Genomic DNA, 20,740 nt, shown 5'->3' on the forward strand with positions numbered 1-20,740 from the left:
GGAGGCCCAGAAAAAAAAAATTAGAACCTGAACAACTTGGTTGGTTAGTTATAATAAGCCAAAGATACGTTTACATACATCTCTCGTTTGCACGAACGAGTTCTCTTCTTTACTTCTCTCTTACATTGATTGTACCTTTTTACCTTACGATTGATCGTGTTTCAAATTTTAGTTTAAAAATACTTTAAATATATGAAAGCGAGGAAAACAAATGCCGTCACACTGGTTTTTGAGTTTAGGTCTTTTCTTCGTAATAAAATAATAACTTTTTATTAGCAACTTAAAAATGTAATAGATCATTTAGATAATAACAACGCCTATTTAACAGCGTTTGACTTTCAACTCGTTTCATGGAAAGCAGCTACGTGGTCTAATATTATTGGTTATAATTTGATCATTCTATACTACGGCTTTGCGGATCAGAAAAGTTGAATCGAAACTCCAAGGAAACATCATTGTGTTAAGGGTGGTAAACGGACTAATTCCTACTTCTGTAGAGACACAGATGGTTGGGATAAGGTCGGGAAGTTTCGCAGTGCATTTCCTAAAATGATGATGAATACTATCGGTTGGTACGTATGCCTCAGATGTTAGAGAGGAAATGCATTTCTTGAACAATAAATGATTACAATGTTACATTTTTTAATATGAAATTGCAGCGTATATTTATTAACACTATGTATTTTTGTACTCTCTTGTTTTGACTGGTAACATTAAAAAGCGTTGACACTAGTCAATGGTTAGCTGTCAATTTTATTTTCAATTTAATGAATAAGTGTGAATGTTATAATTATTTGTAAATTTAAGTATACTATACTATTACATCCAGTTTTTCGTTACTATATTAGTAAATCGTTAATCGGAACTAGTTAACAATTCTAGTAAATAGTTTACTTTTCTTGTTCTACTCTGCCTGTTTAGATACATTTATCGAACATGGATGAACATAGAAGTGTAGAAGATACACCTGCTTCTCAAAGGCTAACTAATGAAGACTTTAGGAAACTCTTGATGACTCCCAGGGCTACGCCCTCAGGAGGTTCTCATCCGGTAGGATCAGTTCGGGAAGCCATGGCAAATTCAGGGTAAATTTCAGATATTTCACACATTTTATATCATTGGTGTCTTTTGTTATGGATTGAAGTAAAAAGTAAATCCATTGTTTTCTTTCCGTCTCAAAAAATTGTATTTTAGTACATTATATGTATACTTAGTATTATTATTAAAAAAAAACATTTGTAATATATTATTATGCTGTAAAACTGTTTATTGTTGTCTATTAATTCAAAAATCATGAAATTTTGTGAAATTAAGCTTATGTGTGGGGATTTCTTTAAAGAAATACCCTGATATTTACCATCTATTGCAAATTACATCCATTACTTGAACATACGGTAATATTTATTACAAAAAAATTATTTATAACATTAAGTTAAGAACTTTTTAATATAATAAATGAGTATTAGATATTTTTTATATTTTTGATATAAATCCAAAAAGATAAGGTAATGATTGTTCCTATACTCCTGTATCTGTATTTAATTTCAAAATTATTTTTCCAATAGGTTTTAACTCCAATTAATTAAAACAGAATGTGTGCACTTTATATTAAGCATAATTGTTAAAGTTTACTAATCACAACTTTTGAGCAGACATTGTTAAGTTGTATCTGTAAATTCTGAACGAAAGAAAAAGACAAAAAGGATGAATTTTTGTTGTTGGAATTTGCTTTAATTAAAAAAAGTAATCATCCTAATTTCAATTTTAAATAAGACATGTTCTACTCCCAAAGATATCTTATAGGAAATAGTCCTATGGCATAAGCTAACCCATATACTGTTGATTTCCAGTGACAAATCCTTGAGTAAAATAAATAAAATTACCATGTAACATGACAAGTGATTGCAGCACAAAAAGTTATAATAATATTAAAGTAACTAGACAGTTATAGCTCTGTAAATTAATTAATTTTTTAACTCAATGTGATTAACCTAAAATATTTTATTTCTTAGTACAGTGATAATGCCTAAAGCTTTGTTCACAACAATACAAGCAAGTTGATTTGTCAGCCTTTTAATTTTTTATAATTTCTTTTAATTTAAGCTTAGGATGGATATAGCTTTTGGTAAAAATATGTAATATTTAATGTCTTTTAAGGTCAATGCCACCACCAGCAGAAAACAAGAGTGAATTACGGCGAAAAAAGAAATCCTACTATGCAGCACTGAAAAAACAAGAGGACAATAAATTAGCAGAGCTTGCTGAAAAGTATAGGGATAGAGCTCGCGAAAGGAGAGATGGACTTAATGATATTGGACCCACAGATCCTACTAGCAACACTAGTAGTGCATATAGGTGAATAAACATTTAAAGTAGTCACAAATTTCACAGTAATTAAATATGTTTTTATGAATAGCCAAATTTTCTTTAAATATCATGGTCACATGGGTATGATTAACAAAAAATTTATTTTCACCATACTTTTATTCAAGTAGGCATTTACATGCATTTTTGAATTCTAGATTATATTATCATTACAAGTAATAAGTTACCACCGGCTTGGAACGCAGATCTGCTGAGAAGATCCAGCCAGAAACCCAACATTTGTTCATTTGGAATGAAATTTAGTATCCCTATGTTAACAAAACTTTATGATCCCTGCATTATAGTATCAACCATGTAAATGATTCAATATACCAAGTGTAGACAAACAAATTTATTTACTAGGGGGGTACTGGGTTACTAGTTTATTGTTATTTCTTGTATTTATTACCAGTCTCTCACTGTTTTTCAGATTTTAAATTATGGCATATTATTCATATGCTATTAAATATAGAGATGATGAATGTGGGATAAAATTGGACACTGATTGACCATAATAGAAGTATCTAAAAATGAACAGTGTTACTCTTCTGCCGGGTGGGCCATATCAAATGCCTGTTATTTTACTTATTTTCATGATGATGTTTTATCTGAGTCTGATAACTTTACTGTTATTTAATACAAATTTGTTATAAATTTGATTGACAATATTTTTTTTTTACAAAAAATAATAATGTAAGAAGTGATACCATGATTTAATTTTATAGTTCACTAATTTAATAGCTATTAACTCTTGTATGCATTTTTGTCCACGTTTGACTTTTTCTGGCCATCTTTAACTTTTCAATATAAAATTTTGGTACCTTTATGTTTTACAATGAAAGTTGCAGATAACAAAATATACAGGTACTGAATTATGTAGCATATTTACTGAAAAATAGACTAAAATGTACCCTTTGAAAACTTTAGATAAATACTTTTGGGTATATATTATTGAGTAAATGACACTGACACAAAAATCATGTCATGAATGAAGTTCATGGAAAAGTAGCATCTTATTTTATTTAAAAAAACATTGTTTCATTGATAACATTTACATTCTTTAAAGGGCTGTTGATAAAATAAAATTGTTTCATTGATAACATTGACATTCTTTAAAGGGCTGTTGCACCTGATCTAAAATCAGGAATGGATGCAAAGGAAAGAAGACGACAGTTGATTCAGGTATATCATTTTTTTATTTTAGTATTTAATTTCTGGTGCTTTTTATGAGTTCTCAATCCTCCTTCCTTGTTTTCGTCATATCTAAGGGATGTGATTCCATAAACACGTAAAATCCACAGCGATTTCTTTAAGTTACTACCTGATTTTTTATACCATGTTACAGTTGAATAGTCTATCTACAGAAAAAATACCTCCTCCATCAGGAGACCGGAGCAATGGCTATTTAAAACAATGATAATAATACATCAATGTAATTTGTTTTAGGAATCCAAATATCTTGGTGGTGACATGGAGCATACACATTTGGTGAAAGGTCTTGATTATGCTTTGTTGCAAAAGGTTAGTCATACAATATTATTAATACAATTTTAATAATAGAATACGAACATGTGGTGTATATTAATAATATAGTCTTAAGTCCTTTTACCATTAAAAATAGAGATGGATTGATGGATCATAGAAAATGGTATATGTGATAAGTAATGTAATGTGTACAAAAATGTAAGGCTAAATGTCATAACTCCCAATCGGATCTACCAATACGACAATTTTTTTTATTTCAGCTAGGGCACAAGAAAGCTTCTTATGCCGACAAAAATGTAAAAAAGCATGGAAAATAGCAAAAAAGTACATGTACAAGACTTTAATATATAAAAAATCCGTTGTGCAAAGACAAATTAAATGAAATTTAAAATTAAAATATGTTTTTGATAATTTACAGGTCCGTTCGGAAATTCAAAACCGCGAGCAAGAACAAGAAGCTGAAATGGAGAGATTAGTTGCAGCACCCATTGTTGAAGCTGTGAAAGAGAAAAAAGAGCTTCCTGTGGTAAGTCAAAAAATGTTGTTTCATTGTATCATTAAAGTTATAATTTCTGTACCAGTAAGGTGTTGCTATATAGATTAGTAGGAAACAGCCATGGATTAGGATTATTTTTGATTAAGCTATTTTGACAAACTTTTTTTTCATTTTAATAAATAAATTCATTATCAGGAAAGAAAAATAATTTTAATGATGTATAGCAGTAGATGAACTTATATCAAGTAATTAATTGTAGTCCAAAGAAAAATAGTGGATGTTAGAAAATACCTCTATTTTCATTAAAATACATTATATCCAGCTGTATAAAATTTTTCTCTTGTTATTATGGTTTTTTGTCATGTCTTTGCGGGCTGGTCTCCGCAACCACGCAGTACTGCGCTCATTTTGCGTGGGGATTAATTTCATTCAAGTTAACCCAACTCCTTGACAAATCCCAGCAGACCCTTGACTCGTGATCCTGGAGACGAACCTCGGTTCTCTGAGATAACACATGAAAGTTGCTATACCCATACACTGAAGTACTACTTGAGCAGCATTTTTGTCTTCTTCCAGGCATGCCCTGCACAGAGGACTATCTATGACATTGAAAGTAAACAGATAGTTTATGAAAACATTATGACCAGTTAAGGACACTGCCACCAGACGCAGGCGGCGTCGTGACAGAGCAAGGTATTGGAGTGCCCACCGCTTATGGTAGGCACTGCCAACTTAGCTGGCCGGTACTCCTCATGGCTTGTCAATTGCTCATTGTGTCCTTTCCAATGGCTAGGGCGATGATGGGTTCCGGGTTGACTATGCACCATGCTGGAGCCTCTTCAGGCCAGTTCATCAGCAGCATCGTTTCCTCTAGAGACACTTGTGATATTTTATCTATTGCAGTGTTACAAGGTTATTCATATTTACCTCCATGAGACGCGTATGAAACTCACATATTAACCCAGAGTTAACTGAGTAACTCTTAAGGTCTAGTAACACCACATTATTGTTGGAGAGAATTCATATGGGGTTCATATGAGGCTTTAAGATATGTTATTTATTTTCGTTTATTCATGTTGTTAAACACTTAAGATAATTCTGTGACCATTTGTGTCAACTCAATTTGATAGTTACTAGAATGACATTGAGTAAATAGCATTAAGTGAAATTTGAAGCTGGTTAATGAAAGATTGGGAAATTATGAAAGTGTTATATTATTTCATAATTATTTACAGAAATATAAAATACAATAAGTTATCAGAGTTTTTGTTGTTCACAGGAAGAAGAAATACAATTTAAAACAACAATTGGAAAAAATATTTACAACATGATATTGGATCAAAAGTGAGGATATTTTAATTTAAAATTTTAATGTTTAGTTTGTAATTATTGCTTCATATAAATTGTAAATGAGGTATGTTTAGAAATTAATGCTATTGTTCAAGCATTGCTTGTCTCTATGGTCTTATTCTGAAGACGTGTTCACATACGATTGGCCAGGCTCACAGTTGTCCAGGCAGCAACCCAGCAACGGAGAGGGCTATGCTCGGAGCTTCACTGCAAGATCGAATGAGGATCGGAAATGAGGAGATTCACAAAAGAACCAGTTAATGACGTAGCTCGAAGAATTGTTTCTCTGAAATGGTACTGCGTGGGGCATATCGCTCGTGTAACCGATGGCGAGACCGAAAGGTTCACGGGTGGTGACCACGACCTGGTGGACATGACGTGGATAGGCCCTCTAGGTGGACAGATGACATACGTCGCTGGATGCGGGCAGCGTAAGTCCTCGTAGCGATTTTTGGGGGAGGCTAATACTTTTCAATGGGCGACGACCATTCTCAAGGTTATGACTACAACAATACTTCACTTTGCGTCGTGGTTCCGTTCTTTAGAACATGACGCAAAGTAAATTAAGATTTTCTAGAGTAAATTAAGTAATGAAAATATTACTTTTTAAAAAGAAAATTGAACAAACATTTAAAAACAAGGATAAAATAAAATTTTAATACATACAGTTCAGCTGCTTTTTTTTCGACGTAAAATAAGTTTGCATGTAGCAATTGATAATCGTAGCTACGACCCGGCTAACTTTCAAACCCCCTTTGCTGTCAGAATCGTTTTTTTAAAAAGTCTCCAAAGCTTCGTCAATCAAACACATCGCTTTGGAAATTTGTTTGGACGTTAAATTTTGTTCTTTGGAGATTTCTATTGAACGGTCACTGTCATCTTCATTAGCAAACTACAACTTCAGTTGCAATAGTTCTTCATTAGAGAATTCTTGGTTGTGAGAGGTTAGCCATTCATTTATGCCGGTCTCCTCCATTAGAAACAAAAGTGTGGCCATCTTTAAGGAAAAAAAAGAAAGTTGAAAAAGAATTTACGACTCGAAACCAACACAAACGCAACCTCGTAAATCTAACGATGCACAGTGGAAATTATTACTAATTAAGCCGCTATGCAAGTTCGAAAAAAAGCATAACGAAACGACCGCAATGCGTAAGTGCTAGTTACGTCCTGCAATTAGCGGCAGGACGAAGGTAGACAAATGTCAAACCTCCTTCGTAACTTGACGTGTACGCGCCAACCATCATCAAATTTATTACTACATCTAATTTAAATTGACTGTGTTGCAAACAAATATCCCCCTTAATTTTGTATGACGTTTAGTTATGTAAAAATTTATAGATAAAGATAAAAAAGAATTTATTCAACATTGAAACTTTTAATGACTTTTATTGATAGACAACTTTTTTATTTTTAAGTTTTGACTCTGATTCGCAAGGCGTTATAGTTGTAGAGAAGATGCAGAAAGAAACACTACAACACATCTTTTTTAACAAAAACATGTTTTTTATGTAAATAATTTGCATCAAATTTCAAAATATGAGATGTACAAGTTGCAGATTAATATGAACTCTACACATTGAATGGATTGAAACCTGTTCTTTAAAAATAAGCTAATGAAAAGGAATATTTTTTTTAATTTGACTAGAGATTAGTGCTAGACGAACGTTAATTATGGTTTCAGGAATAAGAAGGTGCCGCGCAATGAGTTGTTTGCCCCTGGTCGAATGGCATACGTGGTGGAGTTAGAGGAAGAAGGCGCCATGGACAGCGATATTCCGACAACTCTGACTCGTAGCAAAGCTGACGTTCCGGAGCTAGATGAGAGAAGTTCGGCGGCCGCTGCTAACGACGTAGTGCTGGATAAACTAGCACAAATCTTCTCTTATTTACGCCACGGAAGGCACAGGAAATTGAAGAAGGCTAAGGTAATAACTTTTTTATCACACGAAAATGAAACGAAAACCGGAGTTTACGTACCACTCACCAATATATATATATATATGACGAGCACTGTAACTTTGGAAGACGCCGATAGATGGCGCTAGTTGTATATTGACTCGCGCTATCGTTTCACACGAGTTGTATAATTCACACTGTGCATTAATTACACGGGATTGGCCATTGTTTACAAACAAGTTTCCAGAGCATGGGCAGCAGCGACTTCTGTGTACCATAATACCACTCCGCGATCGTCAGCCCGCCTGCCAAGCGTTGCCATTATGGTATATCCCCCATAGAAATGTTTGGTGGTGGAAGCTTACGCCTTGCAGTTGGCGTCTATAGTCTGAAACGATGATTTATATATATAAAATAATACACATACAAAATATTTTCGTTTATGTAACGTCTCATTACGATGTCTGTCTTATGAGACGAATTTTGTTAGGATTACTTCTTTCGACAAATTAGCTAAGACCAGATATCAAAATTCCACCAGTAAGAGGTTTTGTGGTAGGAGGGGGGCGCCCATTAAATTCCGGAAGTGAGCTTATATGTATAAAAATACCTACGGTCTTTGGTAACGCTGTAACACGATTTAACTGCTTTCATTCATCTTTATTTTATGACTTCTCTAAGAATTTTTAGAAGGTTCTCATGTAAAAAAAATTAAATTGCACAGACTTGATAAATTCGAAAATATGATCACTATAGAAACTTGATGTTTTCTATGAAATTCGCGCGTTTGATAGTTCACACGATGCAAATCTCTATTGCCGTTTAAAAGCCGGTAAGTATATATTGGTCATAAAATCAATTTACTTATTTGACATTTATTTAACAATGTGATCGATCGTCGAAATCGTCATGTGGCTACTTCTGAAAATATTTTCTTGCAACGCAATAATTCAAACTCTATAAAAATAAATGCCGTTCAATTTTCTTTGCTGCTGCGTTTTCCGAAGTTTATATCGAAAATCGAGTGACTTATATTCTGACCGAGTGACGTTCCATTTCAGACGAGAATTCTACGAAATACTTTGATCCAATTTCGCAATGAGTCTCCGAATATAGCCTTCTCCATTGCTCTCTGGGTTACTATAAATGTATAAATATAAAAATGTTACTATATATGTCTTATTATAAAGCCCATCGTAAGCGGCCACGACTCAGATTCATATGTTATAAAACATTGAAATGCAACTTCACAGTGAATCAAGCTTTATTGGTAATGTTTTAGTTAAAATACAACTGTTTGTTTCATTTATGTCAGGATAAATTGATGGAGAAGGGTCGAAATGACGACTCCATTTATGGCGAGATCGGAGACTACGTGGCGGGTGAACGTCGCGGCGATCGGCGCGATGAACGACCTCGTACTGGATACTTCGACAAGCCTCTAGAGACCGAGAAGGAAGAGGGTAACAAAAAATACTAAATAAATAAAAAAAATGTTCTTTTTACAGTACTTACTCCTATCACAAGCTAGATTAGTACCGAGTTATAAGGACATAACAGAAATAAAGAGCATAACCAATATTCTTTTAAACAATTGATCGTTTTTATTAAAGTTATTATTTTCGAAACACTATTAGGCACTTTCTTATATTTTTATTTTAAACAGCACAATAGATACAATTTCCAAGGTACATAAAATTTATTATGCACTTATTATATGTGGGATATGAAACGTTATAAGAGTATCGTGTAACAGGGTTATTACTTTATTTTTATGTCGTATCCATCACAATATTTATATTAACATTTTTGTAGATTTCAGAAGTAATACGTATATAGTATTTTCTTAGAGATTTATATTTTTAGGTCCAAATGTTCGACGTACTACAAGCGGAGCGGGTCCAGAGCGCGAGTCACGTTCAGCCGCATTGCTATCACGTTTGGCAGCGGAGCCCGAGGGCTACGCCGAGTGTTACCCGGGGCTGCGAGAGATGGACGATGCTATAGACGATTCCGATGACGAAGTCGACTATACAAAAATGGACGCAGGGAACAAAAAGGGACCAATTGGTAAGTAGATATTTGAAATGTAGATTTATTGAGTTACGCTTTGTATTGTTTAATATATTTTAGGCTAGTCATTTTGGTAGATTTCCTGCTATTGTACTTCTGAAAAGCTTTGCTGTGACTTAAAAAATCGTGGCGTTCTGGAGCCACGGCTAGCGTTGAAGGTGGACTGACAGAATAGAGCGGTTGATACTCCACGGCGCGTTGAAGCGATTTCGGTATAACTATCTCTATCTCTGTAGGACTGTGTCAAAAGTATAATAGAAAAAATAAATATTTTTCAGGTTAATTTCTTAATTTGTTTATTTGATGTTTTACTAATAAATAATGATTATTTATATTACAATTATGCTTCTAAAAGAAATTAAAATAATTAATAAGTCAATTTAGAATTTTGCATATTCTTTTATTCTTATATTCTTTAGTCGATATAGTCAAGTCATTTAAGAGTTTTATGTTTAATATAATGAATTATCATCGATATATTAATTATTTTATTAGTAATTTAGTTGTATCAAGTTTATTTTTATCACTTGAGAAAACTTTGAAATAAAATAATATAACTTTAAAACGAGAATTTAATGATATTTTATTATAAGTTTTTTTTTGAGCTAAAATTATTTTGTTCCCATTGAACTTCAGAGGTTTGCGTTAATATTTGAGACATGGTTCTGAACTATAGCATATATATTAGCGAATTATTAGTATTTTCTTGTGTTTTTTATATCCACTGTATTATTGTTTAGTCAATAAATAAATAATTATAATATAAAATCGTATCAAATTTGACAGTAACGCGCAAAATAAATGTGTACATTTATTTGTTTACATAATTAATAACAGAAATAACACAATATTATATCTGAGTTTGTGTTAGCAGATTTTGTAACAATTTCTACAAGAAGCGATGGAAAGATGTTATTATTATTTGCCGAGATAACAACATTTATATCAATGTTTGACCTGTTTTAAGGACGCTGGGACTTCGATACTCAGGAAGAATATTCTGCATATATGAGCAGTAAAGAAGCGCTGCCGAAGGCTGCTTTCCAATATGGCGTTAAGACACAAGATGGCCGCAAGACCAGGAAAACTAAGGACAAAAGCGAGAAGGCTGAGCTCGATAGAGAATGGCAACAGGTCATATATCTTTTTTATCTAGTTAAATTGATGTTTTCGAGCAATGTAAGGCTATTTTTTTTTGAGAAATTAATAAAAATTGTACCTGTGTTCTTAAAATAATTTACTTAGACTTCAAAAGTAAAGCCATAAATTTTGTTTTAGTTTTTTCTGAATATATGTATTTTAAAGAAAAACTTATTCGTTTTATCATGTTATTCTGGTAATACTCGTAATAGCAAAAAAAATCAGAACATTGTAATATTTTTTTTCGTTTTATATAAAACTTAAAAAAGCCCGAAATCATCTTTAATAACATGTTACATATAAGCCATAATTAAAAATCTTATATCAAAATTGAAAACGGACACATGATAAAAACGATGATTAAAAAAAAATTCGTAACGCCTAAATTTCCTTTCGGAACCGGTGGTAGCTTATTACTTATAATGTCAAAATAATTAATGATTCAAAAGCACTTGTAAATGCCTGCTTGAATAAAAATGTTTTGGATTTGAACATAATCATCATTTGAGCCTTAGACAATACCCATATAAATGTCCAATAGAACCATTTAGAATGGGGCTGTATCCAGCGTCTTACGATGACTAAGAATGTCGTTTATTGAACTTGTGTATTGACGTACTCCGTTGCGGTAGCCGGTCCGTGGTCTCCACTCCATAACCTTAAGACTCGCGGCCACCTGTTCAGCGCGCTATGGCCTGCTAACTGTCACTTCAACTTACCAATCCTCTTGCCAAACAGCAATTTGCCATTTTATTACTCGGACACAGCAAAATGCGATTATTAGTTCCATGTAAGAAAAGGACTAATATATAGCTACTTCCGCTACGGAGCATTAGTCGTGCAATAAAGTGCACCGCCCGCTAGCCCGCTGATAAATCAAAATTAGTTAAAAAAAACACCGAGTGTTTGGCACTAATCGGTGTAACATTACTCCTGAGGATGCCCTGTGGCTGAGGCGAAACATGTGTTGAGTGATTTAAAGGTGGTAGTTGTGTAATTCGTATTGTTTGCCGCATGCGCATTTATCAGCGGGCTGGCGGGCGGTGCACTTTATTGTACGACTACTGCTACATAGCGGAAGTAGCTATATATTAGTCCTTTTCTTACTTAGGATGGACTTCCGCAAAGTAACGCCTGAATCTATTAGATATTAGTTCCATGTTCTTAGGTATATTTTTAAAACGACATTTCATTTATAAAAGAAAATTTTATTTACAGATCCAGAATATAATACAGAAGAGGAAAGCCCCACAATCAGCTGACGAGCCAAATTTCAAGACCCCGAAATTTTAAAATTTACGGGGATTTTTATGGAAGATTAGAGATAGCATAATGTTTTTTTTATTTGTCGGGCGTCAAGTCTTAATACTAGTACATTAAGTATCTCATGTTCAACGTTCTTAGAGAGTTGTCCGAACGACATGATTTATTAAAAAAATATATGTTTATACATATTAATAAACGATTTATAACATTTTCGTGTTTTTATTCTTTTACACTGATTACAATCGATAGAAATGATTTACTGTGTTCCTTTTTCATACTTTTGACAAACTTTTTAAGTTTGAACGAAAAAGAAGGCTCTTCAGTCTGGGTAACCTTCGGAGTTTGTTGTGATATCGCTATAAATATATTTTTTATCATTCTGTTTGTTATTATTTATTAAATTTCAATACTACAATTATGTTTTCTGTTGAATACTCTTTTGAAAGGATCTTCCGCAATACGCACTTGTGCTGCCATTAGGCCATCCATATGACGTCATTAAAGGACCCTTAATATAGGAATTACATAATCTTTATGCGCTTTATCACCGTCGATGCCTTTTGTTTAATCTGAGAGACCATTTCTCTTTCACCGTGGAATTTTACCGCAAATTTTAGAGGGACTCTTGAGTGACTTACGTAATCCATTGTAAAGTATGGCCTTGGCTCTTGAGCTATTGATTCTACTTTGAACATGTCTCTCTAACACGTCTTTTTGGTTACGTGATATAATTGAAAATTTAAATGGACATCGCAGTAAAGCTTTGCTTAATTCAAGATTTTGTGTACTTAAGACTAAAAAATTGACTTTTGTGCTTAAACGCGGATCCACAAGAAAATGATGTTTACAATTTATTATATAATGTTATCTGTCATGTATATATACACTGATGGACTCATAAATTACGTCAGTGTTCCAGACGCCTTTGAAATTAAGATTATAACCGAATATTTAAACTTTACACAAATTTAAATTGAAACCTATTACGATTACTTGGCTCTTATGAAGTGAATGAACCATTTAGGTTCGTTCATTTCATAAGGGCTTAGTATCATATTCGTAAGCGTGTTTGTATACTGAAATAGACAATGTAATTTTACTTTTTATGATTAATTGGTGCCTTGACGTTTTCTAAAGTTTAATGTAAAAAGTTTGCATAAGAATTGAAAACATTAATTTGAAAGTAGTGCTGAACATTTTGAGTCCATTAAGTCCGTTATTTCACTAAGAGTAAAAAAATACATATTTTTTAAAATTGTAGACCTAGTTATTGTTATCCGTCGTTTGATATCTTCTTGTGAGCCTCTGACTTCTGTGACCATTCTATGTGAAAGTCACAGGTCCCAAAAAATATATGATAATGTATACATGTGTCATAGAGGCAGTGGCGTACCTAGAACTTTTGCCGCCCGGGGCGATCTCCAGTTTGCCGCCCTTTCTATTATATGTCAATCAAATAGTGGTTTTTGATTTAAAAAAAATATTGATATATCACTTCAAAGTAATCATATAAACTTTTCAAAAGAAATGACATTTATAAACTGACATCAAAAAATTGTAGTAAGGAAAAATTGACGAACAAAGTCGTAAAGATCCTTTTGCGAATTCAACGAATTTTAATAATACAATAAATTAAAATTATTATCTTGTTCTTGAATTAGAATCCAAAATTTACACTAAAATGCATTTATATACACCGAGGAATAATATTCGAAATCATAAAGTTAATCATAATTTATATAAATCAAATATTAAACTTATAATAATCATTTATTATTCAAGAATGAAAAAAAATTTGAAATGAAAAAGTTGCTTTTTACAACTATAAGCAAATAGAAAAAATGCCGCCCCATGGTAAGTGCCGCCCGGTGCGGACCGCACCCACCGCCCCCCCCTAGGTACGCCACTGCATAGAGGATCTATACTAGTGTGTGTATTGTTTAATGGATACTTTTTACATCTTAAAGTGGAATTTATTTTAAGATTGTCATCTTATTATTAATGTTTTTAATCATTGGATTTAACAGTCAATTATGCAAAGATGTACCTATATCAATGACGCAAATACAACAGTCAATTTAAATTTTTTAATTAAACATAATTTTAAATGTATATCGTTATATAACACATATATTTAAATATGTTAGAAGTAACTGATGAGTTAGGTTTGGCAAGTTGAAGTGGGAGTGAGCAGGTCTCATAGCGCATAGCACAGATGGTATAGCATAGTCATAGAACTTTGTGTTCTGGATCTTTGAAAGCCTACTAATCGATAGTTTATTACAACTTATGTAAAAAGACAATTGTTAAATTGTTTCACTGTCTAGTAGATCATGGTTGTTAATATGGTTTCGTGCTATCTGTCGCCTTTCTTTGCACAGAAATCGAGGTGGTGTCCATTGCCACCCTGACTTAATTTTATTGGTGATCTTCCACATATCCTATTGCCCTATGCAAGGCAGAAGCGTTCAACAGACACATATTCGCGTTTTAGTAGATAACTGTCCAAATTAGTTGAGAAAGCTGCCTTGAAAATTATATGAAACTTAAAACATCGTAATGCAATCCTTATTTTTCTAATGTAACACATCATGATAATTCAATTATTTGCAGTTATTTTAGATACCCCTAATAAAATAGCATTATTTCTTTAAGAGAGAGAAAAAAAACAACGAAATTAATATAGAACACTTTAAGACCGTAAAGTGACTAAACCCGAAGTGTAATTATTTTTAATATTATAGTGGTAGAGTTAGAGCAAAGAGTTTTTGCAAATTAATGAATTTAAAAGTGTTTAATAAATATAGAAATTGCACAGCAGAAATAATATCAACTAGGGTAAGTCTAGGGTCTTTCACTAGGCGCAAAGGATGACCACCGAAAAGGGTTAAGTATCCAGGGATCAGCACAATCCTGTCCTCTCCTAGAGGACAGGGTATTTAAAACTTCTAGAAAGTTTCTACCACGAAATAAAAAAAAACGGATTAAGAACATTCGCAAAAGTTATTTTTAGCTCTCTGCATTTTTTGATAAAAAGTCAAAATTCGCCTTTGTTGTGTTGATTGTATAAATTGGAGGTGAAAAGACGACGGGTCTGTTGCTTTGATTTGGTTTTTGTTAGCTAAACGCGAAGGCTCATTTGGGAGTATCCGCTCTATGCCTCACGTTGTTTTTTAAATTGAGCGGTCCAATGACCTCTGTTATGAGGCTTGGCCTATAGTGCTACTGAACGTACCACGCGATGTGAACAGGAAAAAGCAAGAGCGTTGCCAGCCTTTTGAGCAGACTTTTGAAACGAATAGGCCGATACTTAGCCGACTCGCTATACGCACACTTAAAGCGCGGTACAACGGTTTCGGTAGTACTGAGTGACGTGATAAATTGTTAGCTTCATAATGAGGTGAAGAGTCTTATGTAGCGTCAAGAGCTGCGGTTTCCAAAGGTGTACTCGTGGCTCAGTTTCTGTAAATAGTTCATGTTACGCATCTTCATCGCTGTTTTTCAATAACTCTGACAGTTTAACTACGACAACTGGCAATTTAAATTTTTCTATAATAAAAAAAATTATACCGAAATACAGCAAAGTTCGAGAATTGCTATTTTGGCACTACGCCAGTATTTAACTTAGGCGGCGTTTTAAAGCTACCGGACAATGTACACGACAAATTATTATATAAGTAACCTACACGGCTTTAAGATAATCGAAAGAAAATAATTAAATTAGTTCATTGAATTGGCATATGAATTTGGCAGTGGACATACCACATTTTTGGCCATGCCCACCAAATGTAGTTAAAGTCGTAGGAATATGATAGATGCTAGCCACTTCTAACCAGACCAATTGAAAATCTAAGCAGCCAGAACATACGGCTGAAATAATGATCATGATTTATATTGGAAAACTGGTCGTATCTCTTCAAAGTAAATAAGTGCGAAGAACCTAGCGGCATGTCACAGCACCCTTCCGTGTGTCGAAGCATGTCATATTGCGCGGTAACATCTCACTGCGGGATCTCTTAGATCCTTAATGTAATGAAACAGGAGTTTATCTTGTTTTTTCCCATCTCAACGAATTGGTATCCGCAACTAAGAGATATTGCGCTGATTATTCGATAAGTAAATTAAAATTTATTTCGTATTATTACTATTTAAAAAATAATCGTAACAGAATCAATAAATATACATACCTACATATAATAGTAAGAAAGGAATGGAAAAAAAAAGAGAAGAAAACGGTAATTTGGGCTGCGCCGGAGATCTTTACCAAGGATGTTTTTTCAGGTTATTGGAAATACAGGTGTATTATTTATTACTATTAACATAGAGTAACTATACTAGCGTACTATTAACAACTAGATAAGTTTAAAAGTCGTTGGGTAAATTTAAATCATCTGCGATTTCATCCTAATGTGCTGTAACAAGATTTTCACGAGATCTACTAGTATGTTTAAAATAAAAAAAATATATCAAAAAATTTTGTTTTTCATGTTTGCTCCATAACGATTTTAGAAAAACGTAATAATGAGGTACATAAGTATTAAATAACTTTATGTACTTTATTATTAATATAGCTAGTTTCTTGATGCTTTAAATTTTCTCTTAGGATATAGAAGGCATTATAGTTTTAATTTTAAATATATCTCATGTATCACGTGTTTTTGTAGGAGAAACTATAATAGTACAATTTTATTGTCGCCTCAATAGATTAATTATTCAGGGTTATCTTTAAACCCATTGTGAGTATAAATGGCCGGTAAGTTAAATGGTTTAATACGTTATTATATTATTAAGCTTAACGATTGGGTGTGAACTAATGAGTCAATGTTTATAGCTGTTTATTCTTTAATAGATAATTGACATTTTACGCATTCATTGTTCACAATATAGAACTCAATCATGCGACGGAAGTCTTGGGAAACAAATATAATGTACACTGGCATGCCATAGCATCTATTAATTATACCAAAGTGCATGTATTATTGTAGTTTGTGAATTATTGCATTTACGCAAAAGATTCTTCAATTCAATCTCAAAGATAAAAAAAAACTAACATTAACATACCATTAACATAGATTATCTGTCCCCTGCCACGTCAGTCTATTATCGATTGCAAATTATTATAAGTATAATATTGTACGATATATCGTATAGTAGTTATGCGTGTATGTAGTAGTTATTCGTGCTAGTAATAAGGACATATCGTTCCAGTATCTAGACGCCCACTGCAAGGCATAGGTCTCCCCCAAAGATATTTATGGGGATATACCATTATCACCTCGCTTGACAGGTGGATTGTCGACCTCAGTATTGTGTTATAGAATGCAGAGGATGCTGCTGTCCATCATCTGGAAACCTGTTTGCGAGAAGTGGCAATAATGTATAATATTGCAAAAAGGGTGAATATTTGAAGATTGTATCCCGGGCCTACGATCGTAAGCCTCAGTCCTCTACCACTAGGCTACCACAGTTCAACAAGGACATAGAATCATTGTTAATACAATGCAAGTGTTTGATTCGTTGACATACCATATGAATAAATAAATAAAATAATACATAATATTTTGGAACATGATCTTATAACGCACGTATAATTGTTTCATTAGTATCAATATGCATATTTATATGTATAAATATATTAATAGTCGTGTACTCAGAGTGAAGAAACACAGTGATTTAATGTTGTGTAATTTGAATTTTAATTATCACCAAACTTGGCTTTTATGTAGAAACAAGTCGAGTAGTAAGTTGTTACAAACTCTTTGGAATGTTATGTATTTATTCCGCATACCAATAGATTTGTTTATGCAGAATTAACCTGTTTACGAATCCGCAAGGTACTTTTATTAAGGTCACTTAAATTATATGGCGTAAAGAAAGTTTTATTATTTATAATGTACAGTAATTACATAGTAGGAAGTTGATCCTGGCAATCTTGAAGCGTTGTGTGCACAAAGAAATACAACCCGGATATAATTGGCGAGTATTGGCAATATACAGGTATAATTATCTCCCATCGCTCAGCTAACCGACCTTCAGTTTTCACTAGTGCAGACTAAAAGTATGGCATTCCTTCACGTCGGTACGGATGACGCGACGTTGAAGAGAAATGCGTCCGAATTCGCGACGATTCATTTGACACAATGACGGTTCATCGCCATGACGAGCCTACCCGTCCTATGGGCCGTGTAGAGCGTCTTCACAGGTGCGTAAGCGCAGGTACGGGTCTGCCCCCCTCTCCCCTCCCCCTCGACTCGCCCGGCCATCTTGAATTCCGTTCACTCAGACCCGCGCCTGTCTCGCGGCCAGCGCACGTTTACGCCACAAGCAACAAAATATTAAATAATTATTTGCAGTGTCTTCAAGTGATTTAGTGTCATGTGATAGTGTAGTGTCAAAATGGAGTCGACACCGATCTGTCGGTGCCGTGTGCTATATTTGGGCTCGGCGGTGCCGCAGCAAAGTAAAGACGGTCTGCAAGGAATCCAAGAGCCCTTACGCGAGTTGTATCCGGAAAAGGGAGCGACTAGTGGCGGAATAGATTCGTGGTTGTCGGTCTGGTCCAATGGAATCCTGCTGGAGAATGTCGATGAAAGCGGATCTCGAGTGGCGCGCTTTTTTCCTATATCTAGTTTGCACTATTGCGCAGCCGTTCGTCGTGTAAGCGTTGAAGGCGCGCCGAGATTTTTACCCTTGGATTCTCCATTCGCCAGAGCCCCTGCTCCTCGGCGACCGCCTTTGTTCGCGGCAGTTTTACGTAGGACGCAAGGCATCAAAGTTCTGGAATGTCACGCTTTTATTTGCCGCCGTGAAGCTGCGGCTAACGCACTCGTGAGGTGTTGCTTCCATGCTTACGCTGATAGTTCTTACGCAAAGCGATTAGAAGCTGAAAGATCGCCTTCACAACTACCCCCCGAACCTGAAGAGGAACTTGAAGTATACGATGGAGATGAAAACCATAAGGTTTGGGTCGGGGAAGTGGAGCGGGATGATGCGAGCGATGATATTCCGCATCCGACCAGAGCGCCGCGACCCCGGCAAATCACCCGGCCCGCGTCCGTACCGCCTCCGCCACCGCCGCCCGAGGAACCGAAAAAGAAATCAACAACAAAAAAGAGTAAAAAGAAATCATCCGCGTCAGCCGATGAGATGTATGCCACGATGCCGGGGCCAGCTCCGGTTATGAATGGGAGGTCTTTGGGTCGGGCGCCACCAGCTTGGGCGGCGGCTCATCCGATGGTGCTGGTTGCTCATCCTGCCGCTACGTTACCTCACGCTAGACCGGCGACGTTGGGCCACAGAGGACGCGTACCGGCTGCTTTGGCTCCCGGTCCTTTCCCTGTTGCACCTCCGCCCGGAAGAGGCCGTCTGCAATACGCTACTGTAGATCCTCGGCGCTCGAAACCGCCACCTAGTGCCATGAAGGCAGCGCAAAGCATGACAGGTTTAGAAGCCGTAGAAGATGCTGGAGGAATATACAGGAAGAAAGGACATTTAAATGAACGAGCGTTTTCATACAGCATAAGACAAGAACACAGAAGTCGATCGCACGGTTCCCTCGCTAACTTAAAGTTCGCTGCTCCTCCAGAGGTGAGAAAACTTTAATTAGGCAATTTAAATTAACAAAATATTAAAAGAATAACTAAGGTAACGTTACCATGATTATTACATTACTTTATTTTTCCCTAGCAGTTTAGCATTGTTCACTTCAATAATACTTTTAATTATCAAAGTTAATTTTTAGTGTCAACTTTACGGAAACTGTATGCAATGTCACGCCATGTCGTATTTTTTTCGCTTTTATCATTTATATTACCAGGATATAAATAACTAATCATGACGTTGTTGACGACTTGTCCATCAAGTCGGTCTATTGCAAACAAGGACACAAAATTATGTAATTTATAGTTACGTAGGCCGGGTAGCTTCAAAAAGGTCTAAATATCAGGGTCACATGGCCGTTGCGTCAATAATTATTAATTTTTAATGCCATTATTGGCAATCGTTTCGTAAGGTTAAGTAAAATAAATAAATTATTCACAGTTACTGTGAATAATTTGGTTGTTAAACGACTGTTTTTCGACATTTTTTATACAAATTGTAAATGAATTTGTACCCATTACGTTAATGGTATTAATATTATTGGACAATAAAATGATGACTGTGTTTAATGAGTAAATAGCAGAATGTACTATACAAAACATTTTTTTACGTTATAAAAAAATCTTTGCTATTTTTAGTAAAAAGTTAGGTGTGGATTATTTATTTACACACACTAAGGTGAAATTTTAACGTTGGCACAAGAAAGAAATGTTCACTAACGTTAGGCATAGCTTGTGATCGAGTCAGCTCTCGATTTGCGGTTATGTCGATTAAGGGGCTTGTCGTCACACGAACTCAAACCAGTTAGAAATGCTGTCGATATTACAACAGTTGGCCTCACAGTCCCTTAGGCTTAATGCGAGAGATTTTATTCAATTTAATTCACTTACAGTATGTAAAATGTTTTGCCCCTTTTTTATTAATAAAAACTGTTTATTTAACACGCTCACGCATATCATCAAATTTTAATTGATGTTAAGTAACAATTTATTTAATTACCTATTGAACATCTAGATTTTTCATTTTTATTGTCTTATATTTAAAATTATTGTTTTATAATTAGTGTCTTTA

At 34.5% G+C, this 20,740-nt stretch overlaps 2 protein-coding genes across 3 annotated transcripts in view; both read left to right on the forward strand.

The window, feature by feature from the left end:
- Positions 1–752: 752 nt before the first annotated feature.
- On the forward strand, positions 753–12,282 carry beag (IC cytokine homolog beag). The gene is made up of 11 exons (XM_068767426.1): positions 753–1,085; positions 2,158–2,355; positions 3,483–3,546; positions 3,811–3,885; positions 4,268–4,375; positions 5,625–5,689; positions 7,377–7,620; positions 8,907–9,054; positions 9,458–9,661; positions 10,632–10,798; positions 12,023–12,282. Exons 1-11 carry the CDS (start codon positions 937–939, stop codon positions 12,095–12,097), a joined length of 1,497 nt encoding a protein of 498 aa, XP_068623527.1. The 5' UTR covers positions 753–936; the 3' UTR covers positions 12,098–12,282.
- Positions 12,283–18,328: 6,046 nt separating this feature from the next.
- Positions 18,329–20,740, forward strand: part of LOC137924167 (uncharacterized) — a 34,154-nt gene continuing 31,742 nt past the window's right edge. The window contains exon 1 of one of the 2 annotated variants that reach the window (XM_068767518.1): positions 18,329–19,657. In XM_068767518.1, the coding sequence (XP_068623619.1) occupies positions 18,467–19,657 (1,191 nt within the window). In that variant the 5' untranslated portion in view covers positions 18,329–18,466. The remainder of the gene's footprint in view (positions 19,658–20,740) is intronic. The other variant, XM_068767517.1, reaches the window with a different exon arrangement.

This window comes from Battus philenor, unplaced genomic scaffold, assembly GCF_028537555.1.
Source record: "Battus philenor isolate CCGP_79_NKW_IND1 unplaced genomic scaffold, ilBatPhil1.0.hap1 SCAF_23, whole genome shotgun sequence".
Lineage (NCBI taxonomy): Eukaryota > Metazoa > Arthropoda > Insecta > Lepidoptera > Papilionidae > Battus > Battus philenor.